This window comes from Bos indicus, chromosome 6 (assembly GCF_029378745.1).
Source record: "Bos indicus isolate NIAB-ARS_2022 breed Sahiwal x Tharparkar chromosome 6, NIAB-ARS_B.indTharparkar_mat_pri_1.0, whole genome shotgun sequence".
NCBI classification, from domain to species: domain Eukaryota; kingdom Metazoa; phylum Chordata; class Mammalia; order Artiodactyla; family Bovidae; genus Bos; species Bos indicus.
Genome location: NC_091765.1, coordinates 102,341,346 through 102,368,185, shown reverse-complemented (window position 1 = coordinate 102,368,185; position 26,840 = coordinate 102,341,346). Strand labels below are relative to the sequence as shown.

At 40.0% G+C, this 26,840-nt stretch overlaps 1 protein-coding gene across 10 annotated transcripts in view; it reads right to left on the bottom strand.

The window, feature by feature from the left end:
- The window catches only part of PTPN13 (protein tyrosine phosphatase non-receptor type 13), a 221,091-nt gene that overhangs the window by 17,552 nt on the left and 176,699 nt on the right, over positions 1–26,840 (bottom strand). For all 10 annotated transcript variants that reach the window (XM_070791737.1, XM_070791738.1, XM_070791736.1 and 7 more), the window contains 9 exons: positions 26,225–26,408; positions 24,582–24,740; positions 23,433–23,604; positions 23,120–23,330; positions 20,633–20,703; positions 17,870–17,931; positions 5,451–5,544; positions 4,597–4,734; positions 4,412–4,500 (listed from right to left, as the gene is read on the bottom strand). In XM_070791737.1, the coding sequence (XP_070647838.1) occupies positions 4,412–4,500; positions 4,597–4,734; positions 5,451–5,544; positions 17,870–17,931; positions 20,633–20,703; positions 23,120–23,330; positions 23,433–23,604; positions 24,582–24,740; positions 26,225–26,408 (1,180 nt within the window). The remainder of the gene's footprint in view (positions 1–4,411; positions 4,501–4,596; positions 4,735–5,450; positions 5,545–17,869; positions 17,932–20,632; positions 20,704–23,119; positions 23,331–23,432; positions 23,605–24,581; positions 24,741–26,224; positions 26,409–26,840) is intronic.

The window sequence follows — 26,840 nt, the reverse complement described above, 5'->3', positions numbered from 1 at the left end:
TTTCCAAGTAAAGTCATTTGGATTTCTTATTCCCCACCATAATCCTGATCTAGGAATCTACCATGTGTGTAATCATTTTGCAAAGTATAAAGCCTTTTATAAGAGTAAAGTGTTATTATCAACATTAAAATAACTAAAGCCCAGTTTGACATACACTATATTGATACTTGTATTAACCGATTTCTCACTAATTTTGCAAAGTTCATCTATATATGGTTTGTGTGTGTGTGCGTGCCTGCTCAGTCGTGTCTGACTGAGTGACCCCATGGACTGTAGCCCTCCAGGCTCCTCTGTCCATGGAATTATCTTGGCAAGAATACTAGAGTAGGTTGGCATTTCCTCCTCCAGTGAATCTTCCTGACCCAGGGATTGAATCTGCATCTCCTGTGTCTCCTGCATTGGCAGGCAGATTCTTTACTCCTGAGCCACTTGCACGTGTACATCTCCCAAACTGACCACTAGACTGCACAAGCAAAAATGGACAGAAGCCCTGACGTCCCTTCTAACCCTGTTATCCCCCAAATAACCCAACAAGTTCAGTTTTGAAACATTAGATGATAATTTACCATAATGCCTATGACTGGCATTCATTCCTTCATTCATAAATAGGACACAGACACTGGCCTGAAGTACTTTACTAAGAGTCACAGTAATCCCCTCCCTTATCTGAGTGGGATTTGTTTCAAAGCCCCCAGTGAATGACGGAAACTGCGGACAGTACTCAACACTGTCTTCTGTTCATGTCTTCCACTCACAAACTGAATGCCTTTTCCATCTTAACTAAGCACTTTCATGCACGGTGGCCATAACATTTGCAGTCTGAAGTGCAACAACAGAACTTGTAGCACAAATTTCTTTTTCCTTCTTCACAATTTCACGGATTTGTTCGTACTACAGATCTAACCTCGGCATATGATTTTTTTCTTCCTTTATGAAGTAGAGAACATTCATCTTTCCACTTAAAGGAAGCACTTACGGTTTCTCTTTGGTGAATTCAAACTGCCAGCATCACTACTCTGGCACTTCAGGGCCATTATTAAGTGCAATAAGTTATAGAAACATAAATAAGTTACATTACACACTTCAATGCTGCAATGGTTGTTCCGATAACCAAGATGGCTACTAACTGACTTATGGGCAAAGTGATGATTTGTGTTATGGGTGGGATGGAGCACGCAAAATTTCATCTCACTACTTAAAATGGCATGCAGTTTAAAATTTATGAATTGTTTATTTCTTGAATTTTCCATTTAACATTTTCTAACTGAGGTTGCCTGTGGGTAACTGAGATCTCTTAAAGTGGAACTGTGGATGGGAGACAGGGAGAGACTATTGTAGTCAAGGGTTGTTTTTGTTCAGTCACTAACTGGTGTTCGACTCTTTGTGACCCCATAGACCACAATATGCCAGGCTCCCCTGTCCTTCACTTCATTTCCCAGAGTTTGCTCAAACTCAAGGCCATTGATTCAGTAATGCCATCCAACCATCTCATCATCTGTTTCCCCCTTCTCCTCCTGCCCTCAATGTTTCCCAGCATCAGGGTCTTTTCCAATGAGTCATCTCTTTGCAACAGGTGGCCAAAGTATTGGAGCTTCAGTTTTAGCATCAGTCCTTCCAATGAATATTCAGGGTTGATTTCTTTTGGAATTGACTGGTTTGATCTCCCTGCAGTCGAAGGGACTCTTAAGAATCTTCTCTAGTGCCACAATTTGAAAACATCTTCAGTCTTCAGCCTTCTTTATGGTCCAACTCTCACATCCATACATAACTACTGGAAAAACCATAACTTTGACTATATGGAGCTTTGTCAGTAAAGTAATGTCTCTGTTTTTTAATATGCTGTCTAGAGAGATGTGCCATTATGGCCTTAGTTAAGAGATTTCAGAACATATGTTGCAAGGCATATTTTAAATAGTATTATTAATAAAATATGATTAAAGTCAGTATGATTTAAAATATTCAGAAAGCCTTTTACAAAGAGCTTATTGCTATAATTATTAATAGTACAAAAGAACAGCATCTTACGTAAAAACACTACAGCATGATATATTGTGAGCTATCCAATATTTGTGTAGTCATTTTTTTAAGGTTAGGAAATACATACCAAACAGATAAACACTTCCTTTTATTTACACACATTAATTATTTGTAAGTTTTTAATGAAAATAATCAAGTGTATATAAGACTGTGTGTGGGTGCATACATAGTAAGAATCCAAAGCAGCTTGGTTTTGACAATTTTGAAGATGCTCATTAGGAAGTTTAAAAAGACCTGTGAGGGGAAATCATCCTCAAACAATGAGCAAGATCAGACTCATATAGATACAGTGATGCCTAGTTTGAGCAGGCTTATGTATTATTTTGACTATGCCAAAGCCTTTGACTGTGTGGATCACAACAAACTGTGGAAAATTCTTCAAGAGATGGGAATAACCAGACCCCCTGACCTGGCTTCTGAGAAATCGGTATGCAGGTCAAGAAGCAAGTTAGAACTGGACATGGAACAATGAACTGATTCCAAACTGGGAAAGGAGTACATAAAGGCAGTATATTGTCACCCTGCTTATTCAACTTATATGCAGAGTATATTATGTGAAACGCCAGGATGGGTGAAGCACAAGCTGGAATCAAGATTGCCGGGAGAAATAACCTCAGATATGCAGACAATACCACCCTTATGGCAGAAAGAGAAGAGGAACTAAAGAGCCTCTTGATGAAGGTGAAAGAGCAGAATGAAAAAGCTGGCTTAAAACTTAACATTCAAAAAACGAAGATCATGGCACCCAGTTCCATCACTTCATGGCAAACAGATGGAGATACAACTGCAACTGTGAAAGACTTTATTTTTCTGGGCTCCACAATCACTGCAGATGGTGACTGCAGCCAGGAAATTAAAAGACGCTTGCACCCTGGAAGAAAAGCTATCACAAAGCTAGACAGTGTATTAAAAAGCAGAGACATCACTTTGCCGACAAAGGTCCCTATGGTCAAATCTGTGGTTTTTCCTGTAGTCATGTATGGATGTGAGAGTTGGACCATAAAGACGGCTGAGCACTAAAGAATTGATGCTTTCAAACTGTGGTGCTGGAGAAGACTATTGACAGTCCCTTGGACTGCAAGGAGATCAAACCAGCTAATCCTAAAGGAAATCAACCCTGAATATTCATTGGAAGGACTGATGCTGAAGCTCCAATACTCTGGCCACCCGATGCGAAAAGCTGACTCATTGGAAAAGTCCTTAATGCTGGGAAAGATTGAGGGCAGGAAGAGAAGGGGGTAATATAGGACGAGATGGTTGGATGGCATCATCCACTCAATGGACATGAATTTGAGCAAGCTCTGGGAGATGGTGAAGGACAGGAGAGCCTGGCATGCTGCAGTCCATGGGGTTGCAAAGAGTCAGACATAACTGAGAGACTGAACAACAACATATTATTTATCCACTATTTCATGCTCTTTTCTTAGTCAGCTCAATATCCCAGAAAATATGAAGCCTTAGTCTTAAATAAGTTTATCATTACATTTTGAAAATTATTTCTTTCTCTGTCTTTTTCTTCTTTTGGCTTAAGGAAATTTGAATAGTAATACTTTGTCTGGAATGGGATGACTTTTTGTTGGAAACATTCTTTTTTTTAGTATTTTTTTCCAGTATGGTTACAGGATATTGAAAATAATTCCCTGTGCTACACATTAGGACCCTGTTGTTTATTCATTCTAAATGTAACTATTTGGCATAGGATGACTCTCAAATGCAACAAGAAAATGAATCTAAGATGATTCCAACTTTTGAGTTTTATTTTCTTAAAAATTTTAACAAATTTATATATGTAGAATACTAATTCTTGGACAGCTTATTTTTATTAGCTTGGATCCAACTAATCTAATGTATTATGAATGAGCCAGCTGCCCAAATCTATTAAAACATGTCTCAATTGAAATTGCAGGCCGATCACAGCAAAAGCCATGGAATAACTGAAAATATATGTTTTCATGATAATTAAGACCAAGAATTCAAGAAAGACAGAAGAAAACAAGCATTCAAGGATAAAAATCAGATTTCCTACCTAGGTTAGGTATTAACTGGAATGGGATCTTGGAATTACCAACTTTTATTTGGTGCAACAATAATAAAGATACCAAAAAAAAAAAAAAAAGATTCAAGATTTTCGGGCACTTTTTTCCTGAATGGAAACCTTCACCAAAAGAGGTTAAATGATTTAAAGGTAAGTTCTTTCTGCAAAATGAGTAAAAGATATCAGTTCTAACTCTGAGTAAATGAGGTTACTAACCAGCCATCAGGATATTATCTGTAATATTTAGAAGGGAAACTGGTAGGCTGGGAGAGGTAAGACCTTATCAGAGAATTCTAACAAGATACAGCATCACAGTGTCTACCTAGGTATTATCCTCACCTCTGTAAAATCTTCAGGTAAAGGTGAACCATCACAGTATGTATCTTGTGCTCTCTCTTCAGATAACTTCTCATTGGCTTTCAATGCACCTGGGCAAGAGAAATGGGCCAAGAGGAATTAAAATGCTCTGTAGAGGCCTTCCAGTATCCTTTAGGGTACTAACTTACTCATTCTGGTTCATCTACCTGGAACACAGGCATCTCCTGCTGCATTATTTTGGTTTAAAAGATTCTGAGCTTCCTCATCCACAACATCCAGCAAAGACTGGATAACTTCAGCTTCTTGAGGATCATCGTAGTTCTCATCTTCTTGTCCATCAGATTCTTGAAAAACAGTAATCGACATGGGGTTTTACTTTAAAAAATACTGATAGGAGAAAGAGACCATGTGGCACATATAACATGCCAGGTACTTCAAATCTTAAGCATTTACTCCAAAAAAGCATCAATGACAGGGAAAGCATTTTTTACTTCTAGAACTGTTCTGACTCTTAAGACAAAAGGCCACACAAATGCAACTGAATAAACCAAAATCAATGTGTGTGATACAGCTTTTCATGAAATATTAATAATTTAATGTTTTATTTCCCTAAACTAGTCCTAAATTATTAATTTATAAAAGAAACTAAAGAAGGTCAACTAAAGATGTTACAAAGACTATGGATATATAATATATAATAATAGGGCAGCCCAAGCATCTTTAAGAAAAAATTTGTTATTAGGTAGCTTGTGAGTTGTTGCTTCAAAGAATACAAGAAACATTATCAAATAAAACTGCTCTTTCTTCAAGCAATTAAAAATTGTTTTAATCTTAAGAGGTGAGAATGAATACTGGAAATTTGTACAGTAGTATAGCTAACAGTATTAATTTTATGCTATTCTTTTATTTCTTTGAACAACAATCTTTCCTTGTAAAATACAGGAGCATGTAAGGCAAATAAGAAAGGCTACCAATATTTCTTTAAAACTTATTTTAAAGAAATTTCTTTAAAAATTATTAGGGCACTTAGAGTAATTAGATGGCTGATTTGGAAAACTACCTTTGTACAGAATCAGGTTTGCTGATTCCTTCATCTGATAAGTAGAACATTTTCCTTCAGGGTACAAAATTTCAATGATTTCTTCTCCATTAACCTAAAATAAAAAAAAAAAAACAAAGTAAATCATTAGTTCACTATTTTACTAACTTCCGGGATTAGGTAGAGAATGCACATTGGCCCTCCATGTCCTTCTCCCCGTCTTTCTCAGTAGAAAATCCTTCTTCTATCTCCCCACATTGCATCAGCGCTTCCAGGAAATACCAGTGCAATGATACCGGTGCAAAGGGGATGGGACTTTCCATCATCAAATATGTCTAGACACACTAGATTAAACAACATTAAACCAAGATTTTTATTTCAAGAATTCTCATAATACTAATATAAACTGTGAGTTGTCAAAAGATAAATGCATCGTGTACTATTTCCTAAACTTACTTGACTACATCTCCTAAACTACATCTCTTGTACATCTCCTAAACTTACTTTATGGGACTTATCTTCCATAGGATTTTTTCAGAAAAGTTAAATAGTACTACTAAACTTAGAAGTTGAGGGAAATGGGAAAAAAGTCAATCTTTTTTTTTTTTAAATTTTTATTTACTTATTTATTTTTATTTTTTTTAATTTTTAGACTTTATAATATTGCATTGGTTTTGCAAAATATCGAAATGAATCCACCACAGGTATACACGTGTTCCCCATCCGGAATCCTCCTCTCTCCTCCCTCCCCATACCATCCCTCTGGGTCGTCCCAGTGCACCAGCCCCAAGCATCTAGTATTGTGCATCAAACCTGAACTGGCGACTCGTTTCATTTACGATATTATACATGTTTCAATGCCATTCTCCCAAATCATCCCACCCTCTCCCTCTCCCCCAGAGTCCAAAAGACTGTTCTATACCTCAGTGTCTCTTCTGCTGTCTTGTATACAGTGTTATTGTTACCATCTTTCTAAATTCCATATATATGCGTTAGTATACTGTATTGGTGTTTTTCTTTCTGGCTTACTTCACTCTGTATAATAGGCTCCAGTTTCATCCACCTCATTAGAACTGATTCAAATGTATTCTTTTTAATGGTTGAGTAATACTCCATTGTGTATATGTACCACCGCTTTCTTATCCATTCATCTGCTGATGGACATCTAGGTTGCTTCCATGTCCTGGCTATTATAGACAGTGCTGCGATGAACACTGGGGTACACGTGTCTCTTTCAATTCTGGTTTCCTCAGTGTGTATGCCCAGCAGTGGGATTGCTGGATCATATGGCAGTTCTATTTCCAGTTTTTTAAGGAATCTCCACACTGTTCTCCATAGTGGCTGTACTAGTTTGCATTCCCACCAACCGTGTAAGAGGGTTCCCTTTTCTCTACACCCTCTCCAGCATTTATTGCTTGTAGACTTTTGGATCGCAGCCATTCTGACTGGCGTGAAATGGTACCTCATAGTGGTTTTGATTTGCATTTCTCTGATAACGAGTGATGTTGAGCATCTTTTCATGTGTTTGTTAGCTATCTGTATGTCTTCTTTGGAGAAATGTCTATTTAGTTCTTTGGCCCATTTTTTGATTGGGTCATTTATTCTTCTGGAATTGAGCTGTAGGAGTTGCTTGTATATTTTTGAGATTAGTTGTTTGTCAGTTGCTTCATTTGCTATTATTTTCTTCCATTCTGAAGGCTGTCTTTTCACCTTGCTTATAGTTTCCTTTGTTGTGCAGAAGCTTTTAATTTTAATTAGGTCCCATTTGTTTATTTTTGCTTTTATTTCCAATATTCTGGGAGGTGGGTCATAGAGGATCCTGCTGTGATGTATGTCGGAGAGTGTTTTGCCTATGTTCTCCTCTAGGAGTTTTATAGTTTCTGGTCTTACATTTAGATCCTTAATCCATTTTGAGTTTATTTTTGTGTATGATGTTAGAAAGTGTTCTAGTTTTATTCTTTTACAAGTGGTTGACCAGTTTTCCCAGCACCACTTGTTAAAGAGATTGTCTTTAATCTATTGTATATTCTTGTCTCCTTTGTCAAAGATAAAAGTCAATCTTTTAAGTATCTATGAAGTTGTTTCATGGATAGTCTTTGATTTAGTGACCTGATCAACTGTTGGCTGTAAAGATTTTCAAATCTAATCTAAATCTCATCTTGGCTCCAAGAAAAGAGCAATGGATTTGTAACTATAAAGTAATTATTAAATGGAATGTAACTTTTAAAATTTAATGGTTAATTGTGAAGCACTTCATGGCATGCAACCTATAAAAAGAAAGATGATTAGGGAAAAAAATGCAAAATTAAGTTGATTTGAATAAATGAAAATAATTTATACAAATAAAAGGTGGTTTGCTCTAAAGATTTTACTTTTTAAATTAAAATGAAAAGGATAGTAGATGCAAGGATAAAGTTATAAGTAGTGGTTGCTGCTGTTCTTTAGTCTCCCAGTTGTGTCCGACTCTTTGCGACCTCATGGACAGTAGCTTGGCAGGTTCCTTTGTCAGCTGGATTCTCCAGGCAAGAACACTGGAGTGGGTTGCTATGTCTTCCTCCAGGGGATCTTTCCAATCCAGGGATTGAAACCTCATCTCCTGCTTGGCAGGCAGATTCTTTACCACTGAGCCATATGAGAAGCCTCAAACAGTGGTTACATAAAGCCAAAAATCTCATTGGGTTATAAAACTCTGTTCTACATGAGAAATTCATAGTACAGACATTAGTATTCCAGGACAGAATATTGTTTGGGAGCCCTCCTGGAAGATTTTAATTCCAACAAAAATGTTTGCAATCACAAATAACAAAAGTTCTAATTTCTAGAGTTTTATGTTAATCTAAACAGAAACTCTACCCTTTCTCCCTTTCAACAACATGGTGATAATTACAAAGAAAATAAGCACTACACGGCACGACTAATACTAGAAATACATGGAAATTCAGTTGCTTCAGCTATGTGAAATTGGAGACCTTCTGAATAAACAGAACATAATGTGTAGCCATGTCTTAATCTACCAACATACAGACACTAAGCAAGTTTTAGTTTTGTGTCCTAATCATTTTGACATGCTAAACCATGTCACAAGTTTGAGACAACACAGCAAGATGAAAAGCATCGAATTTGGGGCTTCTGGTCAGTAAATTCATTATCTCTTCCTGCACTAAACCCAGCTCACTCCCAGAAATCTTGTTGAGCTGATAAGATTTTCAGATTACTAGGAGGGAAATGCCTCAGGTCTGGATTTTAAGAGGAAAAACATTCAAGTACTGAGGTTCTGAAGAGACTGTAGGAGATGTGTCTGAGATAAAACAATTCCACAAAATAAAGATGCAGTGTGAGCTGTGTACATTACATGTGTGCATGCCTGCTCAGTCGTGTCTTGACTCTTTGCGACCCCATGGACTATAGCCTTCTGTCCATGGAAGTTCCCAGATAAGAACAGTGGAGCGGGTTGCCATTTCTTACTCCAAGGGATCTTCCCTACCCAGGGACTGAAACCACATCTCTTGCATCTCCTGCATGAGCAGGCAGATTCTTTACCACCACGCCACCTAGGAAGTCCCATACATTACATGCCAGAAAGTCAAAAGAAATGTTAACCAGACAAATGGGCACACATGTAGCCTTAAACAAAGAGCTGGAAAGTGGAATTTATTTACATATTAAAACAGTTATGTTAAATCACCTCCAGATTTCTCTATCCTAATCTTAAATGATTCAGGTTCTTTCATTTTATTATGTAGTGAAGCATTTTCAAGTAAGCCTGTTTCTTTTGCCACTAGTTTTGCCTCAGTATTAGAGACTTGTCATTTGAGAGTCACTGCTGGTCAACGTTAACCCACTCTTAACTACATCTTCTCTTCTGGATATCTAAGAGACAACCAAAAGAACTGTGCACGTTAATCAAAAAATCACAGCACTAAAGCTATCTATGTAAGTAATTAGCCTATTTAAGAGCTGAATGTGGGCTTCCCTTGTAGCTCACTAAGTAACGAATCTGCCTGCAATGCAGAAGGCCCGGGTTTGATTCCTGGGTTGGGAATATCCCCTGGAGAAGGAAATGGCAAGCCACTCCAGTGTTTTTGCCTGGAGAATCCCATGGACAGGGGAACCTGGCAGGCTACAGTCCATGTGCTCCCAAGAGTTGGACACGACTTAGTCACACCACCACCAAGAGCTGAATGTGTGCCAAGTGATGAAGGGTTACTTGTGTTGGGCTTTCCACTGTGTGAGTTACTTACTAAGTCCTATTGTTGTTGTTCAGTTGCTAAGTCATGTCTGACCCTTTGTGACCCCATGGACTGCAGCATGCCAGGCTTCCCTGTCCTTCACTATCTTCTGGAGTTTGCTCAAGTTCATGTCCATTGAGTTGGTAATGCTATCTAACCGTCTCATCTTCTGCTGCCCCCTTTTCCTCCTGCCCTCAATCTTTCCCAGCATCAGGGTCCTTTCCAATGAGTTAGTTCTTCACATCAGGTGGCCAAAGTATTGAAGCTTCAGCATCAGTCCTTCTGAGAGAGTCATTTCCTAGGCGGGTTGATAAGAAGTCTAGGGGTCCCCAAGGAGAGAGGGGTTTGGAATTCTCAAGGAGGAAGAAAGGACAAACTATTTTTTTCCCCTCTACATTCCTTAGGATTATGTATCCTGCCTGAGACAGTCTCTAGATTAAACCTTCTGACTAATCCTGTTCTCATAAAATGTAAATTATGGGAGTAGGTCTATATGCTGCGAAGTCGCTTCAGTTGTGTCCGACTCTGTGCGACCCCAGAGGCGGCAGCCCACAAGGCTCTCCCATCCCTGGGATTCTCCAGGCAAGAATACTGGAGTGACTTGCCATCTCCTTCTCCAATGCATGAAAGTGAAAAGTGAAAGTGAAGTTGCTCAGTCGTGTCTGACTCTTAGCGGCCCCATGGACTGCAGCCTACCAGGCTCCTCCGTCCATGGGATTTTCCAGGCAAGAGTGCTGGAGTGGGGTGCCATTGCCTTCTCCAATAATAATGTATCCTGCCTGAGGACAGTCTCTGGATTAAACCTTCTGGCTAATCCCATTATCTTCAGTTCAGTCCCTCAGTCTGTCCTATTCTTTTCTACCCCATGAACGCAGCACACCAGGCCTCCCTGTCCATCAGAAACTCCCAGAGTTCACCCAAACTCATGTGCATCGAGTCGGTGATGCCATCCAGCCATCTCATCCTCTGTCGTCCCCTTCGCCTCCTGCCCTCAATCCCTCCCAGCATCGGGGTCTTTTCCAATGAGTCAACTCTTCGCATGAGGTGGCCAAAGTACTGGAATTTCAGGTTCATCATCAGTCCTTCCAATGAACACCCAGGACTGATCTCCTTTAGGATGGACTGGTTGCATCTCCTTGCAGTCCAAGGGACTCTCAAGAGTCTTCTGCAACACCACAGTTCAAAAGCATCAATTCTTCAGTGCTCAGCTTTCTTCACAGTCTGACTCTCACATCCATACATGACCACTGGAAAAGCCACAGCCTTGACTATACGGACCTTTGTTGGCAAAGTCATGTCTCTGCTTTTGAATATGCTATCTAGGTTGGTCATAACTTTCCTTCCAAGGAGTAAGCATCTTTTAATTTCATGGCTGCAGTCACCATCTGCAGTGATTCTGGAGCCCAGAAAAATAAAGTCAGCCACTGTTTCCCCATCTATTTGCCATGATCTTAGTTTTCTGAATGTTGAGCTTTAAGCCAACTTTTTCACTCTCCTTTTTCACTTTCATTAAGAGGCTTTTTAGTTCCTCTTCACTTTCTGCCATAAGGGTGGTGTCATCTGCATATCTGAGGTTATTGATATTTCTCCTGGCAATCTTGATTCCAGCTTGTGCTTCTTCCAGCCCAGCATTTCTCATGATATACTCTGCATAGAAGTTAAATAAGCAGGGTGACAATATACAGCCTTGATGTACTCCTTTTCGTATTTGGAACCAGTCTGTTGTTCCATGTCCAGTTCTAACTGTTGCTTCCTGACCTGCATACAAGTTTCTCAAGAGGCAGGTCAGGTGGTCTGGTGTTCCCACCTCTTTCAGAATTTTCCACAGTTTATTGTGATCCACACAGTCAAAGGCTTTGGCATAGTCAATAAAGCAGAAATAGATGTTTTTCTGGAACTCTCTTGCTTTTTGATGATCCAGCGGATGTTGGCAATTTGATCTCTGGTTCCTCTGCCTTTTCTAAAACCAGCTTGAACATCTGGAAGTTCATGGTTCACGGATTGCTGAAGCCTGGCTTGGAGAATTTTGAGCCTTACTTTACTAGTGTGTGAGATGAGTGCAATTGTGTGGTAGTTTGAGCATTCTTTGGCATTGCCTTTCTTTGGGATTGGAATGAAAACTGACCTTTTCCAGTCCTGTGGCCACTGCTGAGTTTTCCAAATGTGCTGGCATATTGAGTGCAGCACTTTCACAACATCATCTTTCAGGATTTGAAATAGCTCAACTGGAATTCCATCACCTCCACTAGCTTTGTTCGTAGTGATGCTTTCTAAGGCCCACTTGACTTCACATTCCAGGATGTCTGGCTCTAGGTGAGTGATCACATCATTGTGATTATCTTGGTCGTGAAGATCTTTTTTGTACAGTTTTTCTGTGTATTCTTGCCACCTCTTCTTAATATCTATTGCTTCTGTTAGGTCCATACCATTTCTGTCCTTTTCGAGCCCATCTTTGCATGAACTGTTCCCTTGATATCTCTAATTTTCTTGAAGAGATGTCTAGTCTTTCCCATTCTGTTGTTTTCCTCTATTTCTTTGCACTGATAGCTGAGGAAGGCTTTCTTATCTCTCCTTGCTATTCTTTGGAACTCTGCATTCAGATGCTTGTATCTTTCCTTTTCTCCTTTGCTTTTCGCTTCTCTTTTTTTCACAGCTGTTTGTAAGGCCACCCCAGCCAGCCATTTTGCTTTTTTGCATTTCTTTTCCATGGGGATTGTCTTGATCCCTGTCTTCTGTACAATGTCACGAACCTCTGTCCATAGTTCATCAGGCATTCTATCTATCAGATCTAGTCCCTTAAATCTATTTCTTACTTCCACTGTATAATCATGCTGCTGCTACTGCTGCTAAGTCGCTTCAGTCATGTCCGACTCTGTGCGACCTCATAGACGGCAGCCCACCAGGCTCCCCCGTCCCTGGGATTCTCCAGGTAAGAACACTGGAATGGGTTGCCATTTCCTTCTCCAATGCATGAAAAGTGAAAAGTGAAAGTAAAGTCGCTTCAATCATGTCTGACTCTGTGCAACCCCAAGGACTGCAGCCTACCAGGCTCCTTTGTCCATCGGATTTTCCAGGTAAGAGTACTGGAGTGGGGTGCCATTGCCTTCTCCTGTATAATCGTAAGGGATTTGATTTAGGTCATACCTGAATGGTCTAGTGGTTTTCTCCACTTTCTTCAATTGAAGTCTGAATTTGGTAATAAGGAGTTCATGATCTGAGCCACAGTCAGCTCCCAGTCTTGTTTTTGCTGACTGTATAGAGCTTCTCCATCTTTGGTTGCAAAGAATATAATCAATCTGATTTCGGTGTTGACCATCTGATGATGTCCATGTGTAGAGTCTTCTCTTGTGTTGTTGGAAGAGGGCTATGACCAGTGCATTCTCTTGGCAAAACTCTATTAGTCTTTGCCCTGCTTCATTCTGTACTCCAAGGCTAAATTATGGGAGTAGGTCTGGTGAAGTCTTTACAACCTCCAGACATTCTTTTAATTCATTGGAGAGTATATAACTCCATCGCTAACACTAGCAAGCGGTACTCTTTCCACCCCCTTCTGATGTCTATGTCAGAAGCTTTCTCTGTCTCCTTTATAAACTTTATTACACAAAAGCTCTGAGCGATCAAGCCTCGTCTGTGGACTCGGATTGAATTCTTCTCCTCTGGAGGACAAGAATCCCAGCGTCTTTGTGTGATTCAGCAACAACCTTTCATCTTGGGGGCTTGTCTGGGATCCTTCAGGACAAGGTAAGGATGCTTGGAGCTCTAGTTTTTGTTCTCCTAGCGAACATGTTTTCTGCTGTACTTTACTAACTCTACGGTGTTTTGCGTGAACGAATGAAACACCCTGAGTGAAGCAAGTGAGGAGCCCTGCTCTGCGGTTCCATGGTGACCTCATATGGCTTATGGCAGAAACCTGTCAGGGGTTTATACCGACCTGCCAATGCCAAGAGGCACCCAACATCTCCTTCGGTGACCGACCAGAAATGGGCAAAACATGTGGACTGAACTCTCCTTTCTCAGTCAAACTTTTCTGTCTCTTTGACCATTTCATAACTCCTTGGAAATTAAAAGTACGAATCTAATCTGTTGGATCACAGACTTCCAAGAGACTTGTGAAAAAAAAAAAAAAAGAGAGAGACTTGTGATTTATGCTGGTACTGTGTACTATGACTTAGGTCCCAAATTTGGATTGGTAGCCAGGAAGCACCTAGCCTCACTAGAAATCGAAAGTTTGGAAGTTAGATGGAGCTCTGGCTACAAGAGCATCTCTGAGGTTAAAGGTTACTCAGATTGAAACTACAATGGGTTTTTTTCCTTTGGTAACACTGGCTCTTAGTGGGCCAGAGGAGGCTCTTATACTGGTGTGGTGATGCTTGGAAGAAACATTTCAGTTTTACGTTTTTATCAGTCTTATTGTGGTCAGAATATACTCAGGGTCGTGCATAGGCACTCAGGTGACAAACATTTCTCCCAGCGGTTTAGCCTGGGAGGCATTTCGGAAGGTTACTCTGATTGCACCCCGGGTGGCCTCAGAGGCAAGCAAGGTTTTAATGGTGAGGAGCTGGACGGCAGTTAGGGATGCCTTCAGGTCTACCCCCGGTGCATCTCCACCACGTCTCTTTGTAGAACTGGGAGGGACGAGTAGGTCGTTTGTGTCAGTAAGGGACAGACTAAGTCCGACTAGGGAAGGAAAGCTTTGGTGTAAAGTCTGTCTACACCCCCATTTAGAGCAGGGAGGGACGTCTCCGGTAGAAAGATGGCCCTGGTCCCTTTTTTCCTCTCTTATAGATGGGAGCTAACAATTCCAGCCTCACTCCTTTGAACTGTATCCTGAAAAACTGGGATAGATTTGATTCCCAGGGCTTAAAGAAGACACACCTGGTCTTCCTACATGATACTGCGTGGCCATGGTATCCAATGGAGGATGGCGAAGGATGGCCGGTTGGAGGGTCTCTTAAGTATAAAACTGTTTTACAATTAGACCGGTTCTGTAGAAAACAAGGGAAATGGGTAGAAGTAGCCTATGTGTTGCCCTTTTTCTGTCTGTGAAATATGCCAGACTTATGTCCTAAGGGTACAGATTTGTCACACCTTAGTCACCCTAAGGGTGACTCCTCCAGCTCCCTCCAGTCCTCCTACTTTGCTAGATGAGATGGAAGACAGGAGACAAAGAGATAAAGAAAAGCAGGTTTCTCCAATCTATCCCTGGGATCATATGCGCAGAGCAGCCAGAGAGACTGAGGAACAGCCACACAAGCTGTTGCCTCTTCATGAAGCACCCACTGGGAGAAATAATCAGTCTATGAGAGTTAATAAGCCTTTTTCTTATCATGAAATACAAAGAATCAAGGAGGATATAGGAGACTATTTAGAGGACCCAGAAAAATATATTAGAGCCTTTAAAGGTGTGACTCTGCTTTATGACCTTACTTGGAAGGATGTGATGTATATCTTGGGACAAATGCTGACTCCCTACTCAAAAACTCGAGTTTTGGGAAAAGCGGTCACTTATGGAGATGAATGATTTGATAATCAATCAGTAGGGAAGAGGGAGGACGAGATAACCACCCTCCCCACTGGGAATCAGGTGGTCCCAACTACAGAACCAGACTGGGACTACAACACAGCTAAAGGAGGATGGGATCAGAGTCATTTTGTTAGGTGTATTCTTGAAGGACTCAGGCAGGCGCGTTCTAAGCCTTTAAACTATGGCAAATTGGCAAACATAGAACAGGAGGAGAAGGAAGCTCCTAGTAAATTCCTAGATAGACTGAGAGAAGCCCTTTGAAGATTCACTGAGATTGATCCCGAAAGTGAAGAGGGAAAAGTGATCTTAAAAGATAGATTTCTCACTCAGTCAGCTCCAGATATCTGCCGTAAGCTACTGAAATGGACCAAATCAGTCTTTAGATAATCTGTTACAACTGGCTCAGACAGTCTATTATGGTAGGGAATATGAGGAAAAGAAAGGCAGAAAAAGACAAAGGAAAAGGCAGAAGCCCTTGAAATGGCTGTTCTTAAACAGCCTGAGAAAAATGCCCAGAGGGACCCAGGTGAAAAGGGATGGGCTTGCTATTACTGTGGAAAGGAGGGGCCTCTGAAGCGGAATTGCCCTCAGGCACCTAAGCCACCCCCAGCTCCATGTTCGGTCTGCAAAAGACCACACTGGAAGAGAGACTGCCCCCAGAGGCATAGGTTTCACGGGTTGGACTCAGGACTTGAAGGTCCCCACACAAGCTCCCGCCCTAATTACACCTGAGGAACTCAGACTATCAATAACTGTGAGGGGCCAATCTGTCAATTTCCTTTTAGATACTGGGGCAACTTACGCTGTACTTACTGAAGCCCCTGGCCCACTTTCTTCCCGATCCGCTTCCATAATGGCACTGCCTAGATGAGCCCAAAGATGGGCCTGATAATCTATGTGAGCCTACTTCTGCTGACTCTAAAAATCCAGAGTCTGCCGTTTGATCCTCAAGACAATGCCTTCCTGTCCTGGGCTCACTCCTACTCAGCATTTCACAATCAATCTAACTGCTGGGTCTGTGGAGCACGGCCTTCTTCGTCAGTGGAAGGCTTCCCATGGTGGACATCTCCACTTCAAGGAAAAGACTTTCTCCAAGTCTGCGAATACCTTCGACAACAATCATATGTGATGCTTCTTCTTCAACTGATGACATCTAACAATCCTAAGAAGGACTGATGTAAGTATGGACATAACGTGACTTTTAAACTATCTTAATTACAATAATTCTGATTGTTCTATTTTTGCTGTTTGTTTCCTGCATTTGTAACTGTGTAATTGGATTTGTTTCTAGTTTTTAAGTTACAAATGGTTGTCCAAGCTCCTACGGTGCCACCAGCCTCCTCCAACTATTACTTGGGACCCCTGGATCAGAGACCCTCAATATGAGCGTTAGGAGAATATGTTGCCTCAACAATATAGGGACCACATCCCTAAACAGCAGGAAGTAGTTATGGAATGAAAATGACGCCTTTTCCCTTGGCAACATAATTCTCCTAAAAGAAAAGAGGGGAATGAGAGAGTCATTTCCTAGGCAGGTTGATAAGAAGTCTAGGGGTCCCCAAGGAGAGAGGGGTCTGGAATTCTCAAGGAGGAAGAAAGGACAAACTTTTTTTTTACCCTCTACATTCCTTAGGATTATGTATCCTGCCTGAGGACAGTCTCTGGATTAAACCTTCTGGCTAATCCTGTTATCTTAAAATGTAAATTATGAGAGTAGGTCTATACAACAATAATGTATCCTGCCTGAGGATAGTCTCTGGATTAAACCTTCTGGCTAATCCTGTTATCTTAAAATGTAAATTATGGGAGTTGGTCTGGTGAGATCTTTACAACCTCCAGACATTCTTTTGATTCATTGGAGAGTATATAACTCCATTGCTAACACTAGCAAGCAGATACTCTTTCTACCCCTTTCTGATGTCTATGTCAGAAGCTTTCTCTATCTCCTTTATACTTTAATAAAACTTTATTACACAAAAGCTCTGAGTGATCAAGTCTCGTCTTGGGCCCCGGATTGAATTCTTCTCCTTCAGAGGCCAAGAATCCTGGCATCTTTGCATGATTTAGCAACAACCTTTCACTTCCAATGAATATTCAGGGTTTTCTTTAGGATTGACTGGTTTGATCTCCTTGCAGTCCAAGAGACTCTCAAGAGTCTTCTCTAACACCACAATTTGAAATCATCAATTCTTTGGTGTTCAGCCTTCTATATGATCCAACTGTCACATCCATGGGCTTCTCTTGTAGCTCAGGTGGTAAAGAAATCTGCTTGTAATGTGGGAGACCTGGGTTCGATCCCTGGGTTGGAAAGATCCCCTGGAGAAGGGAAAGGCTATCCACTCCAGTATTCTGGCCTGGAGAATTCCAAGGACTGTATAGTCCATGGGGTTGCAAAGAGTTTGACACGACTGAGTGACTTTCACTTTCTCACATCCATACACAATTACTGGAATAAGCACAACTTTGACACCAGGGACCTTTGTCAGCTAAGTGATGTCTCTGCTTTTTAACACACTGTCTAGGTTTGTATAGCTTTCTTTCCAAGGAGCAAGTGTCTTTTAATTTCATGGCTGCAGTTACCACCTGCAGTGATTTTGGAGCCTAAGAAAATAAAATCTGCTTACTAAGTACATGTATCTAAAATCAATACTAAAGAAGGTATCTAAAGAAGGTGGTCTTTCACTTACCTTGGAGAACGAGTTATTAGGTGTGAGCGAAGGTTTGCCACAAGGCTCCACAATGTGAGGACCTGAAGGAAGAACAGAAAGAAAAAGATGAGCCACTCAGAACCACATTAGGGATAATAGTGAAAGAAGACCGACAATTTCTAAGCATGTTCTTATTTTTATTAATATACTGAGAGGTCATAACACCATGTGATTTTAAATCAACTAGATGGAATCAAATCTTAGAGGAGGGTTTATTCCACGGACAAAGTCAACTAGTTTTCTTTAAAAAAAAAGAAAAAAAAGTTGGTATAAAAGCTCAGTTTGGTCTAAGTGTTTCTACTATTTGAAAATGAATATAGATTTTCCCAACTAAATGGGAGAGAAATTGTAGGTGCTGAACTATAGTCACCGGAAAGACAGCAGATCCTTTATCTCATTTCACAAAGACTATCGATTTAACACAGGAAAATAAGTATGGATATAACTGGAGACTATGTTTCTAAACCAAATGCTGATTTTAACTCTTAGCCCTCAGCACAAAAATTCAATACAAATATTAAAAATGAGATTGTTTTCTCTACAGTTAAAAATGTATGTATTTGAAAAAATTAGATTATTTCTAGGAGATACTTTATTAAATTGCCAGGAAAAATAATTAAACAGGGTACCAAAAACTGAACCACTCGTTCAAAGGAATCATATTGCAATGGTATGAAACAAACAGTTTATAATTTGCAACCTCTCCCCTGTCCCTGCTCTCTCGCCCTCTGTCCTCAGGCAACCACTGATCTGCTTTGGCACTACAGATTAACTTGCATTTTTGTAGAATTTTGTATAAACTGAATAATATAATAAGAATTCCTTTTTGTATTATTTTGTATTATTATTATATTTGGTTTCTTTCACTCAGCATACTTATTTTGAGTTTATTTTAATTATGCTGTTGCATGTATCAACAGTCTATTCATTTTTATTGCTGAGTAATATTCTACTGTTTGAATATATTATTGGGTTGGCCAAAAAGTTCATTAGGGTTTTTCCATAGGCTGTTTATTCATTCATTCAACAGTTCTTGGTCATTTGAGTGGTTTCTGATTTTGGTAGTTACAAAGAAAGCTGCTAAAAAAATTTCTGGACAAGTTTTTGTCTCTGGATATATGGCTTCATTTCTCCTGAGTAAACAAAGAAGTGGAATGACTAGATCACACAGTAGGTATGTTTAAATTTTTAAGACATTGGCAAACTGCTTTCCAAAATGGTTGTACCATTTTACATATTCAGCATTGCAAGAGAATTCCTAAGGAATGATATTATATGATTTTTCAGAATTCATAAAGAAATTAGGTCAGAGAATCCCATAAAGACAGATTACTAGGCAGTTTCTACAAGGAGGGCAGGGCACAGCTACTTTCCTCAGGCTTGAAAGTTACAAACTTCTGAGTTGTCTCGGAGGTCACTAGACAAATGCTCTCCTGACTGTTGTGTGACCTAGTCTGACTCTACTGTGAACCAGAATTATCAGAGAGCAGCAGGAAGGGCCCCTAAGGCATTCAAGATAACAGAGGAGGAGAGAAACAGATGTGTTTTAGCTTTCAGAAGATAATCAAACCGTGGCTGCAGCTGTCAGATTTCTCTGAGCTGTTTTGGTACTTAGATACTACTGTGCTTCCTGGGTGGCTCAGAGGATAACAAATCTGCCTGCAAAGCAAGAGACCCAGATTCGATCCCTGGGTGGGGAAGATCCCCTGGAGAACGAAATGGCAACCTACTCCAGTATTCTTGTCTGGACAATCCCATGGACAGAGGAGCCTGGTGGGCTACAGTCCATGGGGTTGCAAAGAGTTGGACACGACTGAGCTTCTGAGCATGGTGGTGGCCAAATACCCTAAAAGTTTAGCTCTATAAAGAAGTACTGGATTTACATTTCAAACACTCTAAGTTTGACCACATTCCCCTGTGCCTAACATTCTTATATGGTATGAATACTGCCAATAAAAGCTACATTTACCAAGTCTGATTATGTAAATGAGAGCATGGAGTCAGACATCTTAGGTTTAAATTCTGCTTTGACTATTTATTTATCCTTTGAGCTTGGGCAAGCTATCATACTTTTCAGGGCCTTGGCTTTTGCTTCTATAAAAGGAGGATATAACAGTCTCACAGGGTTGTTGTGAGTATCTGAGCACCTGGAAGAATGCTTAGTCCAGAAAAAGCATTAAATTAATCTTAACTGCTGCCACCACTATTAATACTATAATTTCTATTACTATGCTAGATTATAAGACAGATGCTTTGTTTACTCATTGCTATACTCACAATGCCCAGAACTCTGTCTGTCACAGAAAAGAAATTCAGTAACTGCCTGAATAAATTATTATGTGACAATCATTGTAATAAGTTGACATATTATTGTATTTATGCCTCATTATAACCTTATAAGGTAGATACTTTTATAATAATCTTTTCATCTCTATGGTAGAAAACAGAGGCTTAGATATAGATCAAGTAACTTCCTAAGGTTACATGGGACCTAATGAACTCAGGTCTGTCTGGCTTTAAATCCTAGGGTCCATGCTGCTCCACTCTTTCCTATCATGCACTGCATTTTAGACAAGCTTTTATTTAAATGTCACTTTTTCACTTAGATTCTACAAAATAGTCTGTAAGGGCAATAGAACACTATATTGACAGTACCCAAACTTGCTTTTGGGAAAAGATAGTTACCTCTCCATAAGTACTTGTATCATTAAAAAAAAAAAAAAAAAATCACTGTATCCTTACCATTGGCTTTGGCTGACTTTGAAGCTGAAAGAGCAGACCCCTTGGAACTGGGAACCACTGGATGACCATCTCTGTGTTGTTTAAAATAGAAAAAGAAAGAAAACAAAATTGTAAATTATTTAAGATATTTGCTTAAGTATCCTTCAAACTATCTATTAACCATTTTGCCTCGAGTTTTATTTTGGATGGGCTTCATGGGTCTGCTTCCCTGGTGGCTCAGAGGTTAAAAAGTCTGCCTCCAATGTGGGAGACCTGGGTTCGATCCCTGGGTTGGGAAGATCCCCTGGAGAAGGAAATGGTAACCCACTCCAGTATTCTTGCCTGGAGAATCCCATGGATGGGGAAGCCTGGTAGGCTACAGTCCACAGGGTCGCAAAGAGTCAGACACGACTGAGCAACTTCACTTCACTTTCACTTTGAGGGGTCTATGTACTTTCTGATGCTGTAGACAAGATTTTATCAGTCTTCATCTATATATGCTGGAAGGAGATATTTGTGACTGAAAAAAGATTAAGAATCACTTCTTTAAATAATAAAATCACAACTGGCTAGTTTGTAGCTGGAAGCAAGATGAAGGGGAAGGTAATGGGACTACTCCAGTATTTTGGCCACCTCATGTGAAGAGCTGACTCATTGGAAAAGACTCTGATGCTGGGAGGGATTGGGGGCAGGAGGAGAAGGGGACGACAGAGGATGAGATGGCTGGATGGCATCGCTGACTCGATGGACGTGAGTCTCAGTGAACTCCGGGAGTTGGTGATGGACAGAGAGGCCTGGCATGCTGCAATTCATGGGGTTGCAAAGAGTCAGACACGACTGAGCGACTGAACTGAACTGAACTGAACTGAGCTGTATCTTTAGTGACTTCAGCAAAGACGAAAGTAGATGAAAAAAACTGATTTTAGACCTGAGGAAAGGGATGTTCTGGTGGCTCAGATGGTAAAGAATCTATCTGCAATGCGGGAGACCTGGGTTTGATCCCTGGGTTGGGAAGATCCCTTGGAGCAGGAAATGGCAACCCATTCCAGCATTCTTGCCTGGAGAATTCTGTGGACAGAGGAGCCTGGCAGGCTACAGTCAGTCCATGGGGTCACAAAGAGTTGGACACGACAGACTGACCAACACTTCCACTTTCTTTTTCAAGAGATGCTCTAGTAATCTGGAGGCAAAAATTCTAGATCTATGGTTAGTAGAATCAGAAAAACATTTTCCCAGGTTGTCTGAACACTTCTCTCCTCCACTAATTAACATTCAGCTACATTTATGAAAATAACTGTAGGCAATCAAATTTTTAGAAATATTGAGGGAAACTGGTCAGGAATTATGTTCAAGGGGAAAAGTATACAATCGAACTTAAAGGTTCAGAAGGAGAAATAGGCTTATGATCAAATGATTTATTAACTGTTCCTATATGGTGGAATACATACTATGTAAAGTCCATCCTGCGTCACAGACACAAATGTGAATTTTTCTTTTATGTAATATAAGACTGTAATCTAAAAAGCCTGGGTTCATGTCCTTGTGGAAGGCAGAGTAATGGCTCGAAAGATGTCTGCATTATAATCCCCAGAACTTTTGAATATGTTATCTTACATGGCAAAAAGAATTTTGCAGGAGAGAGTAAATTAAAGATCTTGAGACTAAGAGATTATCCTGGATTATCTCATGATATCACAAGGGTCCTTATAAGTTAAACAGGAAGGTAGGAATGTCAGAGTCAGACAGACAGGATGACCAAGGGTGCTGTGATCACTGGCTTTAAGGATGACTGAGGGCCATGAGCCAAGAAAGATGGCCAATGTCTAAAAGGAGGAAAAGGCAAGGAGATGATTTTCTCCTTTGGAAGGGATGCAGCTCTGCTAACACTTTGATTTTTAACCCAATGAGACCGTTTTATATTTCTGGCTTCCAGAACTGTTAAGATAATTAATTTTTATTGGTTTAAGCCACTAAATTTGTAGTCATTTGGTAGCAGGAAACTAACACATACATTAAAAAAATTTATTTCCATTATTAAAGAAAGAAAGAAAAGTTGCTATTTGCATTTCTTATAATGGGAAATGGTCAGAAGGTATAGTGGATGCGACAGTCTATGCCTCATTGGTTGTAGATATGAGGTTCTGGGAGGACAGACTGTGTTCCAGCTCTGGGAATCAGGTAGGACTTGCCAGGGCCAACCAATATATTCTCATTCCTTTGCCTCATCAGGACTCATCTGAATTTACGTCTAAGGCAATCGGCATACAGTCCTTGCTTGACTACTATGATCAGTGAGTATTGTCTGAAGATTGATCTGGACAGTGTGGGATGCACATGAGTCACGAAACTGACACAGCCATTTGACCATCATGAAGGAAACACGTAATCTTTACTAATTCCCCATCCATTTAGTCTGTGAATTACTAATTCAGGAATATCTTTAAGAGAATCTAACGGCCTGAAATGCATGTGCACACACACAAAAATCCATGAGTAACCGTGGAGTACCTTGTAGCTTTTAGCACTACTGAAGGAAGTGACATGTCTAATGTTCTCTTAGCTTCCTCCAGAGTCATTCCTTGTGTGCTGACTCCGTTCACATAGTGGATGACGTCTAAGAGCTGGAGATTACCCTCTGTGGCTGCGATTGACCTCGGATTGATATCACTAACATACACCACTTGATGAAGGCTGTCACGACCTCCAGATAAGGAAAAACCTTCAGGAAATAGAAAAATATTTGTTTCCTTAGGCTTAACAGTATGTACTTTTAATCTATCCAAGAAAAGTCACACTGCCCAAAGCTTGAATTTGCCATTACCCAACTCCTCTCTGTTGCACGTAAATGTGATATCAGGTAGCAAATGAGGCAGCACCGGCATCCTGGGTAATTCCAGAACTCGGCCAAGAACTAATCTGACTGTCCTGGGCGCAGCTCGGAGCAGGTTCACTGCATCTGTGTGAGTCATGTTTGTAACATCTGTGTCATTAACCTACAAAGATGAGAAAGGGCCAAAGTGGGATTACAGTTTTTGGAACACATAAGTTGCTGACAAAATATAGTAATTTCCCTAACGTTCCATATAATCTATTTTGGCTAGTAGGAGATTCACAATGAAGAGTGGTCTCTAGGGACACTTCCCTGGTGGTCCAGTGGTTAAGAATCTGCCTTGCAATGTAGGAGACATGGGTTTGATCCCTGGTGGGGGAACTAAGATCCCACATGCCACGGGGCAATGAAATCCATGCAGTGCTACTACAGAACTTGCACACTGCAATTAGAAGAAGCCCATGTGCCACAACACGAGAAGACTGCACGCTGCACTGAGCAAAGCCCCCCATGTGCTGCAACAAAGACCCCAGTGCAGCAAAAAAAAAAAGAAAGAGAGTCTAGTCTCTAATTTACTAATAATCTTCTTTACTGTGGAAATCATGAGCACAAAGACCAAGTAATTATAAATGAAATAATAATGCTATTACTATTGCTAATACAGATGTTATTACTTTGCTAATATAGAAAATTTATTCTTAGAGCAATTTAAGAAACTTTCTGAGACTCAAGATTGCTTGTTTAAAGTCTTTCCAAACTATGAGTATATAAAGGCCTTTATTTACAAGAGGTGGAGAAGGAAAACATAAACCAAATGGAGAAATAGAGCATTATATCAACTCAACCTTCTTGGTTTTCCTTCTGCAGCACTGGCTTGATCTCTGGCCCTGCTGCAATGCTCAGTCACTTCAGTCGTGTCCGACTCTTTGTGACCCTATGGACTGTAGCCCGCCAGGCTCTTGTGTCCATGGGATTCTCCAGGCAAGAATACTGGAGTGGGTTGCCATGCCCTACTCCAGGGGGTCGTCCCCACCCAGGGATCGTGAACGTGCGTCTCCTGCATTGGCGGGTGGGTTCTTTACCACTAGCACCACCTGTCTAGCCACACTGGCACAAACACAGTCTGCTCAAATGTCTTACCTTGATGAGCCGGTCCCCAGGTCTCAGCCTCCCATCACTTTTGGCTGGATCCTGAATGACGTCGTGCACGTAACAACCAATGCTCTGATTGCCTTTGGTTACTGTGAAGCCCAGGCTTCCTTTTTCCGACTTATGTAGGGTAATCAGGAGTTCCACCTCCTAAGGAAAGAAACAGTGATTCTATTTTGCAGTACAAAGAGAAAGACAACTATTCTTTCCATTGATTAACACGGGAGAAAACTAAACCTTAAAAGGCTGCTTAACTTGCCCAAGTAAAGAAGGCAGGTATGTATGTCTAGTTCTAGACAGAAGGTACTGCTCCAACCTCTTGCCTGCCAATGCAAAATAAAAGTTGGGTTTAAATTCAACATTATGTGCTTGTCTGGAGATAGCTGACCCAGAACTTACTCAAGCTTCAATTCTTATATTTTCAGAATAAACAAAAAAAAACCACCCATGCCAAGAGCAACAGAAGAAAGCTTTTCTTGGGTGAAAACATGAAGTCTGAGTGATTAAATATCACAACTTGATATATTTAGTTGTATGAAAAATTTTTATTTTAAGATTTTAACTGTGGCACAAGGGTTGCTTAGGGCTTATAGGCGTGATGACAGATTTCTAAGGAAATCATCCAAAGATTATTTTCATTCTACTGCTGAGAATGAAATTGAAGATGTAGATGCTACACACACACACACACACACACCCACACACACATCCACACACACAATTATAGGGAAACAAAGTGCCTGGAAAGATTGAAGTGTTTATGGGTTCTGACTGGTGATGGTTTTAATCTTTTCTAACTTTTCTATAATAAGTATTTATTACTTAGGTAACAAAAAAATGTATTAAAAGGGTGACTTTGAATCAGTGTTAAGGATATTATTCTTTTTTTTCAAATTCAAAAAATACTATATTTATCAAAAATTGGAACTACCAAAAAATTTAGACTTTGTAAATTTTTTTTCAAACAAATTTTTTCACCTTTTACATTTGAAATTAAAAACTCCAAGTGGTCAGACAGAATGATAGAAATGACAAAACTCAGATTCTCTTTTTCTTCAGATGATTGTGCTATCACTGTGTATGTCCAAGGGATGTTATTTCTATTAGAAATGTGACTTCCAAAGTGAATTTGTAAGTTTAGAAGTTCTAGGGTTATTAGTATAAAGGATTCCATTTAGGCACCCATAAAACAGTGTGGAAGAGAATGAAATTACGTTCAAACTTGATTAAAGAGTAAACAGGTAACTCGTCGAGTTTGGGAAATTATAGGTACTGGGCTAGGTGCTCTATATATGTTATTTCATTTAATACTTACCACAATACCATGAGGTTACTAGTCCCATTTTACAGCTAAAATTGCTAAAACTCAGAAGAATTAAGCAATTCATCCATAGCATCTGCCAAATTATAGCAAGTCACTGGGAGAGTCAGGACGTGTACCCAAGTCTTTTTGTCTTTTCCCTGAATTCTTAGCAGAGAAACACGGCAGATGTGTTGTCTATTTACTGAGCATAGATATGAGGCTGATCTAAAGGACAGCAATTTCCCTAAAGGGAAGCTGTGTATTTTATTTGAGGAACTACATTTTACTTGAGAAAATATAGAATGTTCTTCATACAAAGGAAATAACTCACCAGTTCAAAGTCTTCAAGGTGGTTTTCCAAGTCATTTTTCAAAGATGTTAAGCTTTCTTGTCTAGTTGGTTCAGAAGTGTGATGTGTATGATATTTATCCATTGCATTTATGGGAACAGATTCTGATTGAGATTGACAGCTCTGCCCAGGAGTTACATCCAGTGGTCGAGGGGGAAGAGGGTTACTACAGAGACAAAGCAAGACTATTTTCAAACACATTGCAATGCCAATATAGTAAGTTTGTACCACAGATAGAGAATGCTTAACAAACATTTACATCTGCTTTTTAGTGAGATCATTTTTAGTTTGATTCTGGACTATGAATTTATTTCACATCTGTTATGTGCTAATATTACTGATTTTTATTCTCTGTCGATCTCTTTAAGCTGCACAAATCAGTGAGAAAAGTTAAATAAATATATTTTTGATTCCCAGTTGTTAATTTTGGAGCTAAGGCTGAAGCTAATGTTATCAGAAGCCTAATGTGTGTTTCAACATAATAAGAAAAAAGAAATAAAGAGCCTTACTCTTGTAGTTATTTTGGATGACATCATAGAAAAAAAAAAACAGACAATAAAAAACTTGAACAAATACAGTTGGACCTGAATATACACAA